Below are 12489 nucleotides of genomic sequence, written 5' to 3' on the forward strand. Positions count from 1 at the left end.
ATCGCGCCACTGCACTCCAGCCTGGCAACAGAGTGAGACTTCGTCTCAGAAAAAAAAAAGAAAAAACTACTCCCTGTAGATGATTTTTTGATGTTACGGTCCAATTATAACAAGCCTCAAATTTCCTAATGAATCCTTAAGCTTTAAAAATTGTTAAAAAACTGATCACACCCCACCTCCCTAAGGGCATGCTAATAATTGCATTGAAGTTAAAAGATTGGGAAGAATCTTCTCATATTGTTTATACTGTAATGCTTAAAATCTTTATAAATGTTCTCAAATCAAATACTATAAGAATGATTAAGCCATGTGTTAAAATGTGGTGTTTTGCTAGGCAAATTAGTAAAGTCAAATATCATCTCAGAATAATTAATTTACTTGTGAGAGAATGGTTTGAGGTGCATTTTTGACTAAAAATTTACATATAATCAACTAATGTGATTATTCCACGTGTCATCTAGTCATTGAAGTGAATCCATGCTTTACGATGCTTGTTGTCTTATCTCATCTCGGAGTGATTCTCTGAAGTGTGCATGTTGGCCCCTGTTACCCATAAGTTGACTGAGTGGAATGCAGAGATTGATGGCTGTTCCTGCAGTTGGTGCTCAGAGAGCAAAGATGGGCTGGGGTCTCAACAGGGATGCCCACGCACTCCCTGCCTGCACTGCACTACCTTGTTGCAGTGCGGAATATTGGCAGAAACTGTCACATTCCCTCATGGGATTGCTGTAAGAATTGTAAAGTGGGTAACAGAGTTCCCTTGGGGCCTGGAGCTCACACTGTCATTGACTCTTGGGTGAGAGTGAGGCACAGCTGGCTCTGCGCTCTGCTGTCATCAGTTCTGGAGAGCCTCACTTGTCTGCTTTTGTTGGTTGGTTACTTTTATTTTATTTCATTTAATGGGCAGAATTACCATTTCTTCCTGAAGCGGGAAATTTCTTCCAGAAGCAGGAAAGCAAGCTGGAGCCAAATAGCTTAGATGTGTTTACCTAATTCCCAGGGGTGACACAAACACTGACCCAGAGGTGGCGGGCACGGCAGGGCAGCACTGCATCCCTGCTGCTGTGCAGAGTGGCCCCATCTTGTCCATTCAGTCAGCGACCACTGCTCAGTGAATGGGAACTTGGTATTTCTGTGTGGTGGCTATAAGCCTCAGTCAGTCCAGTAAATTGTATTTGCCCAGTATTTGACACATATCATAGACTATTTACACTCCAGGTACTGTAACTTCAAAATTACTGACACGTGTACATAGCAATGTAGGGATAGACAGGGTTTTGAGGAGATTGCCTGGAGGCTCTATCAAACATTCTGCTAAACCCCTTTTCCAGAATGCTTCTAGAGGTTACGTGTCCAATGAGATGCTCCAGGGCAGATATGTTTGGGTGACTATGCACCAAAGCCGACAGACGGCAGCAGCGCATGGGGCCTGTGAAAGTGTCGAATGTGCACTACGTGCGGTTGCTTTTCCCTGACTTCACGCAGCAGCCTGTCCCCAACTCTCATCCCCTCTCCTTCCGCCTATCTTTTCTGCAAAGCACCTGTAGAACATTCTTAGGGAAAGATAAAGGACATTTCACTTACTTCCCCGAAGCTGTTCTCTGATTCAGCCTGGTTATCAGAGCACATCTTAACTTGGTCCACCTTGTGTTTTTTTTGGTTTTGGGTTTTTGTTTGTTTGTTTTTTGAAACGGAACTTCTCTCGTTGCCCAGGCTGGAGTGCAATGGCGCGATCTTGACTCACTGCAACCTCCACCTCCTGGGTTCAAGCGTTTCTCCTGCCTCAGCCTCCTGAGTAGCTGGGATTACAGGCATGTACCACCACGCCCGGCTAATTTTTTTTTGTATTTAGTAGAGACGGGGTTTCACCATGTTGGTCAGGCTGGTCTCAAACTCCTGACCTCAGGTGACCCACCTGCCTTGGCCTCCCAAAGTGCTGGGATTACAGGCATGTGCCACTGCACCCGGCCTGTTTTTGGGGTTTTTAAATTTTTGTTTTAGAGATGGGGGTCTCACTTTCACCCAGGCTGGAATGCAGTGGTGCAATCATAGCTCACTGCAGCCTCAAACTCCTGGGCTCAAGTGATCCTCTTGAGTACCTGGGATTACAGGCACACACCACCATGCCCAGCTTTTCTTATATTTTGTAGAGACAGGGTCTTGCTAGTGTTGCCCAGGCTGGTCTTGGACTCCTGGCCTCAGGCAGTCCTTCTGCCTTGGCTTCCCAAAGTGCTGGGATTACAGAAGTGAGCCTCTGTGCCCAGACAAAGACAATGTTTTAATTTACTTTTTTTTTTTTTTTTTGAGACTGTCACGCAGGTTGGGGTGCAGTGGCACGATCTTGGCTTACTGCAACCTCTGTCTCCCAGATTCAAGTGATTCTCCAGCCTCAGCGACCCAAGTAGCTGGGATTACAGACATGTGCCACCATGCCTTGCTAGTTTTTGTATTTTTAGTAGGGATGGGATTTCACCGTATTGGCCAGGCTAGTCTCGAACTCCTGACCTCAAGGTGATCCGCCCACCTCAGCCTCCCAAAGTGCTGGGATTAAGACATGAGCCACTGCACCTGGCCTTAATTTACTCTTTGTAGCAAATTATATAACCAGTAATTTTCCCCCCTTTTCAGCCAAATACAGCTTTTAAAAGATCATGTAGATCAGGGTTGTCCAATCCTCTGGCTTCCCTGAACCACATTGGAAGAGGAATAATTGTCTTGGGCCACAGACAAAATACACTAACAATAGCTAATAAGCTTTTTAAAAAAAAAAAAAATTACAGGCCGGGCACGGTGGCTCACACCTGTAATCCCAGCACTTTGGGAAGCCGAGGCGGGCAGATCACGAGGTCAGGAGTTCGAGACCAGCCTGGCCAATATGGTGAAACCCCATCTCTACTAAAAATAGAAAAATTAGCCAGGCGTGGTGGCACACGCCTGTAGTCTCAGCTACTTGGGAGGCTGAGGCAGAAGAATCACTTGAACCCAGGAGGCGGAGGTTGCAGTGAACTGAGATGGCACCACTGCACTCCAGCCTGGATGACAGAGGGAGACCCTGTCTCAAAAAAAAAAAAAACTACTAATGTTTTAAGAATTTAGGTATTTGTATTGGGCCGCATTCAAAGCCATCCCGAGCCACATCGGCCTGTGGGCTGCAGGTTGAGGAAAAGCTTGCTGTAGATTCTGGAGGACCAATTCCCTGAGAGTTTGTGGAGGCGGAGGTTGCAGTGAGCCGAGATCGTGCCACTGCACTCCAGTCTGGGTGACGGAGCAAGACTCTGTCTCAAAAAATAATGATAATATCATTGCTGTTTTGAGTCCTATGTTAAAATGTCCCTAAGATCCTCACACCCCTTCCTTAAGCCTTCCTGTAAGGCCAGTTGATGTTATTGCTTTCTTGTAACATCTTTCCTCCTCACCCTCCCATTTTTTGAACAGAGCCTGATTTGAAAAAGCGGATCCGTGTGCACTTGCTCAATGCCCATGGCCTGGATGAAGCTGGCATTGATGGTGGTGGTATTTTCAGAGAGTTTTTAAATGAACTACTGAAGTCAGGATTTAACCCCAACCAGGGGTTCTTTAAGACTACTAATGAAGGGCTTCTGTACCCCAACCCGGCTGCTCAGATGCTTGTGGGAGATTCTTTTGCCAGACATTACTACTTCCTAGGCAGAATGCTTGGAAAGGTAAAGTAACCTTCATATAAAAATAGACCTCGGACCAAAAGATGTTGACATTTTATGTTTATGTGTGGTTGTTATCCAAGTTTACCATAAAATACTGTTTGTTTTAAATTTGGATGCTAAATGTTGCAAAAGCACTGCATGAAACAAACTTGTATGGTTGTAAGTAGGTGCTATGGTTTGAATGTCCCCTCCAAACTCATGTTGAAACTTGATCCCCAGTGTGCCAGTATTGAGAGGTGGAATCTTTAAGAGGTGATTAGATCATGTGAGCTCGGCCGTCATGAATGGATGAGTGGGTTTATTGTGGGAAGGGCTCTGGTGACTTTTTACAGGAGGGAGCCCCTAGCCTTGTGATGCCCTGTGCCGCCTCCAGACTCTGCAGAGTCCCCACCAATGAGAAAGCCTCACCAGGGGCTGCCTCTGGACCGTGGGCTCCTGGCCTTCCAGCTGTAAGAAATGGATTTCAGTTTTTATTAATTACTCAGTTTCAGGTCTTCTGTTATAAGCAGTCAAAACGGACTAAGACAGTAAGTTACTGCCTAGTGACTATTAGTTTACTAGGACTGCCGCAACAAATTACCACACGCTTTGAGGGGGAGGGAGGCTTAGAAAAACTGAAATTTATTATTTGACAGTTCTGGAGGCCGGAAGTCCAAACTCAGGGTGTCAGCAGCGAGCATAGATTCCTTTTTAGAGGCTCTAGAAGAATCCATTCTTCTGGTTTTGCCAGTAGCCCTTGACCGTTTTTGGCTTGTAGATTCATCATTTTGATCTCTGCCTCTGTAGACTTCTCCTTGAGTGTCTGTGTCCAACATTGCCTTTTTTTTTTTTAATAAGGACACCTGTCATTGTATTGGGGCCTGCCCTGATCCAGTGTAACTTCATCTTAATTTGGTTATCTGCAAATACCTCATTTCCAAAGAAGGTTATATTCACAGATTAGGATTTGAATTTGTCTTTTGAGGGGACACAGCTCTACCTGTTAGGGTGACATTTATAAAGTTGAGTATTCAGGAATTGTTATTAGCTAGTTTGTTTGTTTGTTTGTTTGAGACAGAGTCTCTCCTTGCTCTGTTGCCCAGGCTGGAGTGCTGTGGCGCCATCTCTGCTCACTGCAAACTCCACCTCTCAGGTTCAAGGGATTGTCCTGCATCAGCCTTCTGAACAACAGGTGTGCACCACCACCCCCAGCTAATTTTTGTATTTTTAGAAGAGACGGGGGTTTCCACCATGTTGTCCAGAATGGTCTTTAACTCCTGACCTCAAGTGGTCCACCTGCCTTGTCTTACCAAAGTGCTGGGATTACAAGCGTGAGCCACTGCACCTGGCCTGTTATTAGCATTCTTAAATAAATTAGAAATTAATGTTGCTATTGTGATTAATTTCTGTAAGAATCAGGGCTATAATCATTTTCAACTTCGTAATAAAATTTCTTTATCTCATTGGTGGTTCTGTTCTCTGAGAAGCGTAGTGCACGGAGTTGCCTGTTTTGAGAAGCAGCTTAATTGAAAATCAGTGCCTGCAAAACAGGTGGTGCTTTTATGACTTCTTTTACATAACAGTTTTATTAAAATATAACTCACATTATGGAAAATTGAACCTTTTAAAGTGTACAGTTCAGTGGTTTTTAATATATTCACTGTGTTATGTGACCATCACCAATACCTAACTTGGAAGCAATGTCATCATCCCAAAAAGGAAACGCTGTGTAGTCACTCCCTGTCCTGCCCTTCCTCCCCCAGCCCTGGCCAACCACTAGTCTACTTTCAGTCTGTATGGATTTTTTTTCCTGGACATTTCATATAAGTGGAATCATTTGTTATATCAACTATAAATTTGTGACCTTTTGTGATTGGCTTTGATTTAGCATGTTTTCAGGTTTCATTCATGTCCTAGTATGTCAGACCTTCACTTATTTTAAGGGCCAAATCTTATTTCATTGTATGGTGGATATACCACACTTTGGGGTTTGTTTTGTTCATTTTGAAACAGGTCTTTCTCTGCCACCTAGGCTGGAGTGCACTGCTACAAATACGGCTCAGTCCTGTGCTTAAGCAGTCCTCCTGCTTTCAGCCTCCCGAGTAGCTGGGACCACAGTTGCTTGCTACCACACGTGGCTAATTATTTCATTTTATTTTAGAGGCAGGGTCTCGCCATGTTGCCCAAGCTGGTCTTGAACTCCTGGCGTCAAGCAATCCTCCTGCCTCAACCTCTCAAAAAGGCTAGGATTACAGGTGTGAGCCACCACACCCAGTCACCGCATTTTGTTTACTTACTCATCCCAGGCTGGAGTGCAGTGGTGCATTTGCATTGGGAATTTGCATTGTTTCCACCTTTTAGCTATTATGAATAATGCTACTGCAAACATTTGTATACAAGCTGTTATTTGGACATAGGTTTTTCGTTTTTCTTGGGCATATACCTAGACATGGAAGTGTTAGGTCGTACAGTACTCCACGTCAAAGTGTCTGCAACCTTTTACAATCCCACCAACAATTTGTGAAGGTTTCAGTGACTCCACATCCTTGTCAGCACTTACTTAGTGTTGTCTTTTTCATTACAGCCATTCTAGTGAGTGGGAATTGGTATCTCATTGTGGTTTTAATTTCCCTGGTGACTAATAATGTTGACCATCTTTTCATGTGCTCCGTGACTTCTGTTGAGAAATGTCTGTTCAAGTCCATTGCCTATTTTTTTATTGGATTGTCTTTTATTATTAAGTCCCTGCAATGCAATGAGTTATGAAATTTATATTCTCTGAGGAAGCTGAAACATTGTCAGATAAATGATTTGCAAGTATTTTCTTCCTTCTGTGGGTTGTCTCTTCACTTTCATGATTTCCTTTGAAGAACGAACATTTTTAATTTTGAAGTCTAATGTGTTTTTTTCTTTTATTGCTTGTTTTTGGTGTCTTATCCATTCCCTGACCTAAAATCACAAGGATTTACACCTGTATATTCTTCTGACAGTTTTGTAGTTTTAGCTCTTACATTTTGGTCTTTGATTCTTTTTGAGTTCATTTTTGTAGATTGTATGAGTTAGGCATCCTCATGTTCTTGGCACCCTTGTTGAAAATTAGTTGACCATACACGTAACACCCTGAGTCTGCCCTTATGCAATGTGGTCTTGATTACTGTAGCTTTGCAGTATGGGGTGTGTGTGTATTTATTAATAGCAGATGGGAGTAGAACCGCAGCCTTGTTAAGCAGGGATAGTGGGAAGGAATCAGTCTATCCTGGATATAGAATAACTCCCCTTTATTTGTGTCTCTTTGAAATGCATTATCGTAGCCCCAGTTATTTCTTTGTTTAGACTCCCAGTGATTTTAAGTGCTCTTCAGATTTGAGAAAGGGCTCCAACATGACTTCACTACCGTAACGGTATGTGTTATATCATCATCTTCAGGCTCACCATATTTCAGGTGGCAGATTTCAGGTGTTGATTTGATGTTGATTTGTGAGTTGGCTTTGGTGTCAGTTTTCAGATAGCATCTCTCTCTTTGTTGATGGTCACACAGCCTACTTCTCAGTTTCAGCTTCCCTTGGAGGATGTACATTTCATAATTCATTGTATGAAAATCTTTACAATGGGCCAGGCACGGTGGATCACACCTGTAATCCCAGCACTTTGGGAGGCCTAGGTGGGCGGATCACCTGAGGTCGGGAGCTCGAGACCAGCCTGACCAACATGGAGAAGCCCCGTCTCTACTAAAAATACAAAATTAGTTGGGCGTGGTGGCGCATGCCTTTAATCCCAGCTACTCAGGAGGCTGAGGCAGGATAATCGCTTGAACTGGGAGGCGGAGGTTGTGGTGAGCCAAGATCGCACCATTGCACTCCAGCCTGGCAACAAGAGCAAAATTCTGTCTCAAAGAAAAGAGAAGAAAAGAAAATCTTTACAATGAAATCCCATAGTTCTTTCTGTTAAAGTGAGCCCAAGAACCTTTTAACTTAATATATATGTGAAAATAAAGGTGAGTGTTTTGCTAGACTAACCTGAAATACTCTAAACTTGGTGGTTTTCACACAATACAGTTACAGAAGATAGAGCAATAATTTTATCTGCACGAATTAAATCTTAAGATTATATATTACTTTTTCTTCCTGAATGTATAAATCATCCAGTCTTGATTAATGTAGAAGCTAATAGTTATGTAAGTCTGGTGAGGATAAACTCATTTCTCCTCTGTTTATTGACGTATTGCTTATAATTGAAATTATTCTGAAGATGATGTCATTGTACAGTTCTGTACTTTGGAATATGTATATATTTACAGAAGATCCAGGGAAGAGAATTTGTGATTTTAAACCTTTCTCCCACAAATGAAGTTTATGTAAGTTATATCTTATTAAGGCTGTTTAAAATAATAAAGTTTAGACCAATAACAAAACTATAGTTATTTGAGGATGGTAGTTAACTTAGTTTCACATATTTAAGACTTTCCTTACATTACTCTGTGTGTGGAAATTCCTAAGGGGTTACTAACTTCCAAAACATATCTGATAACCATCTGATTACAAAGTTAAACTTGTACTAATGTGCTAAACATTGCTCAGATCTAAGTAAGTGTAATAGTACAGCAACTAATAGTGTGGTACCTGAACATGACATCTTTAAGAGAAGAAAATTGTATATTGATTGATTATGATATTTATTGGGTCATAATGTATTTAAATTTTCTTTAATGCATATGTTAGTGATTGTTTACTGTGATAAAGTGCAAAGAGGTCTTCAAGAGTGATCCTACAGAGGAAGAATTACCTCATGTCACTGGTCACTTCTCAATTAAAAGTTCCATTAGCAAATGATTCTTGCTTCTGGTGTGGGTCATGATTGCATTTTATCGCCTGTAAATCAGGCTGCAGACAGGGAATAAATAAACAGCCCAAGGATGTGGTAATGTCATCTTGAACTTTTTTTTTTTTTTACAGATAGAAGCACCTAGGTCCATTTAAGCCAATTAAGTTCAGAATATTTATTGAGGTTAATCCTTTATCATATTTGAATTGTATTTGAAAATGGCTTTTTTTCTTGCTTTAGAATATTGATTTAATTGGAATGGCATGCCTATAAATCAGATTATTTGATATGATCTTGGTTATATATTTGAAAATTTTAATTAGATTGTATAACTTCGGCGTGGTTTATAATTTTTTATTGCGGTAGAATTCAGTGCGCATTTAATGTATTCTATAGTGTAATATTGGCACTTAACAGTTTATCTTGAGATTTTCAAAAGTTGGAAAGTTTCTTTTTCTCCATCATTAGCATCCTTTTGTAAAATGCTCACTGAATTTGCTGAGGCTTTAAACATCTAAATTGAGGTGAATACTAGTCATTTTGGTTGCCTTAGTCCTTAAAGGGGCAGAGCTTCTCTTGTATAATACCTTGTTTTGAACCCTAAACTCTTTTTTTTTTTTCTTTTTTTGAGATGGAGTCTTACTCTGTTGCCCAGGCTGGAGTGCAGTGGTGCGATCTTGGCTCACTGCAACCTCCGCCTCCCGGGTTCAAGCGATTCTCCTGCCTCAGCCTCCCGAGTAGCTGGGATTACAGGTATCCACCACCATGCCTGGCTAATTTTTATATTTTTAGTAGAGATGGGGTTTCACCATGTTGGCCAGGCTGGTCTGGAACTCCTGACCTCAGGTGATCCGCCCACCTCAGCCTCCCAAAGTGCTGGCATTACAGGCGTTAGCCAGCGCACCCGGCAAGACAGTTTTCTATGTAAGTTTATTTCTTCAGAATTAACCATGAAATACAAATGGTTTAGATTCTACAGTAAAAATGGGAGATGTATTCCTGAATTCAGTTGATTGCTGCACCTAAATAAGATTTCTCGGCTGGGTGCAGTGGCTCACGCCTGTAATCCCAACACTTTGGGAGGCCGAGGCAGGCGGATCACTAGGTCAGGAGATCGAGACCATCCTGGCTAACACGGTGAAACCCCATCTCTACTAAAAATACAAAAAATTAGCCAGGCATGGTGGCGGGCGCCTGTAGTCCCAGCTACTCAGGAGGCTGAGGCAGGAGAATGGCGTGAACCTGGTAGGTGGAGCTTGCAGTGAGCCGAGATCACGCCACTGCACTCCAGCCTGGGCGACAGAGCGAGACCGTGTCTCAAAAAAAAAAAAAAGATTTCTCACTGGAGGTTTAGTACCACAAGGTAAGTTCTTTCTGCCCTTGGATTAAGTAGGTCTTGCTTACTGTTGAGTTATTCCTTCCTTTTTATTTTTCTCATCACTCCCGAGCAGTAGTGAAACATCTGAAATCCATGAGAAGAACGGATCAGTGTGGTATCGAGACCATATTCTGTGTTCTGGGCCTCCATGAAGATTAGAAGCACACACTCTTGCCGGCCCCACTTAGTCTGCTGTTTGTCTTTGGCTCTTATTTGTGCAATAAAGACAACAAATAATCGAAAAAATAGTGTTGGGTGCAGTAGCTCATACCTGTAGTCCCAGCACTTTGGGAGGCCAAGGTGGGAAGATCACTTAAGCCCAGGAGTTCAAGACCAGCCTAGGCATACATAGGGAGACCTGGTCTCTACCACTAAAAAAAAAAAAAAAAGTAGCCAGGCACGGTGGTGTGTGTCTGTAGTCCCAGCTACTTGGGAGGCTGAGCTGGGAGGATTGCTTGAGCCTGGAACGTAGAGGCTGCAGTGAGCCGTGATGGCACCACCACACTCCAGCCTGGGTGACAGAGACCTTGTCTCAATAGTAAAATAGGGCCCATGTAAGTCCTTTTAAACATTTAAATATTCATTTAGATTTAGCAAATGTAACTTTATGAAATAAAAGCCAAATGAAGGTATATGGTGTTAATTTTATTGTTTCTAAACTTAAAATCAGCTTTGAGAGGCGGCAGTAAGTAAAGCGGTAGAGGTCACGCTCTGGAGTGAGACAGGCCAGTGCAGACTCCTGGCGTCACCAACAGAGGGCAGCAGAATCCTATGTTGTCGTGGGCCTCCTTGGCTTTGGTGTAAGTAGCTAGCATTGGTCAAGCACTCAAGCTGGGAGACCGGATGGAGTGTCACATCGTTCAGGTGGAGTGATGCTGCTGCCTGTGTCCTGGTGGTAGTGCTGGTAAAAAGTCATCATATTCAAGGAGATTTGCTGATGCATCAGATGTTGGGATGTGCGAGGACAGGAGAAGGTAAGGGGACCGCCTGGGTTCTGTTCTGTGAACTAGAAGGATGGAGGTCATGCTGACTAAGCTGGGGAAGGTCCGGGCAGGAGCAGGTGTAGGGAGGGAGATATTCTTATGGAGGCTTAGTGAGGGACAGTTGAGGATAGGGGCCTCAAGTTAGAGGCAATATCTGGGCTGAGCCATCAGCATTCCCAGGGTCCTTAAGGTCATGAGCCTGAATTAGATCACCCAGGGTGTAGGTGTCAATAGAGAAGAGAAGAGAAGAGATGAAGAACTGAGCCCCAGGCTCTCCAAGGTTTAGAGTCCAGACAGTAGAGAATTGACTAATAGAAGTTCAGGAGATGAAGCTGGAAAGGAAGGGAGAAAACCAGAAAAGTGGGATTTCAGGTGCCAAATAAAGATGGTGTTTGAAAGGAAGAGAAAGGTGGATATTGTGTGATGGTACTGTTAGACCAAGTAAGGTTTAGCACTGAGAAGTGGCCATGTCATTTAGCACTGTGGACAAGTGATTTCTGTGGCATGGTGAAGGCAAAAACCTCAGCAGATGGGTTGAAAAGAATGTCAGGATTATCTTCCTAAAGCATCATATTAAAGCTGAAAATATCCACATCATATCACAACAGAAATGTGTACCTATTCATTAGAATACATGTGAAAGAATGTTATAGTAACACTGTATAGCCCCTAAACTGGAAACTACACAAATGTCCTTCGAAAGCATAATGATAATAAATAAATTGTAGGATATTCACAAGACTTACTGAGTGAACAAACTACAGCTACTCAAAATGGTATGAGTGAACAGCACAGACCTAACATTGAGTTGAAGAATTCAGACACACAAAAGTACATTTTGTCAGATTTCATTTATGGAAGTTCAGAAACAAGCAAAGCTCCTTGCAGTTTTTGGAAGGCAGGATCCTGATGCTCCTGGGAAGGTAACACTGGAAGGGGGTGCAGGGGGCTTCCAAGGTGCTAGGCATTTTCTGCGCTGTGGACTAAGTGCTTTTCCATAAGTGTGTTCACTGGGTAAAAATGGATGGAACCACAGGGTTGTGATTAGGGCACTCTGCAGCAGTAGACTTCAGAGCAGTTACAAGAGGAAGGATCGGAGAAGAATTGGGGGACTGGTTATCAAGAAAACTTGAGCTATCAAAACTTGAGCAGCCGCTTAAGGGATATAGGGCTAGGAAAGCTGTGTTCTAAAGATGGGAGAAATAACAGCATGTGTATTTGCTGCTGGAAATAGTGGAATTGCTGAGGGAGAGAGGAACCGCACCCTGCAAAGTGAGGGTATGGGGTCTGGTGCTGAAGCAGGGGGCGCCACAGGCTGCGTGTCCAAGAGAGGTAGAGGAACACTGTGGGTGCAGCTGCATGAGCTGGGGAGCAGGAGCTCATTCTGACTGCGTCCCACTGTTGTGCTTTCTGGGTGATGCAGCAGAGGGCAAGAATGGGAAGAGCAATGTTCCCAGACCAGCCACATCTGCATCACCTGGGGATCTGTTAGAAATGCAAATTCTTGGGCTCCAGCCCAGACCTTCTGAATCTGGAACTCTAGGGCTAGGGCTCAGCAAGCTGTGTTTTGGTTTTTGTTTTTTTGGGGTTTTTTGAGACAGAGTCTTGCTCTTGGCACGGCTCACTGCAACCTCTGCCTCCCGGT

General features: G+C 43.1%; 1 protein-coding gene across 3 annotated transcripts in view; it reads left to right on the plus strand.

Annotated features, from left to right (window-relative positions):
* The window catches only part of UBE3C (ubiquitin protein ligase E3C), a 129519-nt gene that overhangs the window by 89233 nt on the left and 27797 nt on the right, over window positions 1-12489 (plus strand). For all 3 annotated transcript variants that reach the window (XM_024249660.3, XM_024249661.3, XM_024249663.3), the window contains one exon: window positions 3436-3683. In XM_024249660.3, the coding sequence (XP_024105428.1) occupies window positions 3436-3683 (248 nt within the window). The remainder of the gene's footprint in view (window positions 1-3435; window positions 3684-12489) is intronic.

The sequence above is a fragment of the Pongo abelii genome, chromosome 6 (assembly GCF_028885655.2).
Source record: "Pongo abelii isolate AG06213 chromosome 6, NHGRI_mPonAbe1-v2.0_pri, whole genome shotgun sequence".
Classification (NCBI taxonomy): domain Eukaryota; kingdom Metazoa; phylum Chordata; class Mammalia; order Primates; family Hominidae; genus Pongo; species Pongo abelii.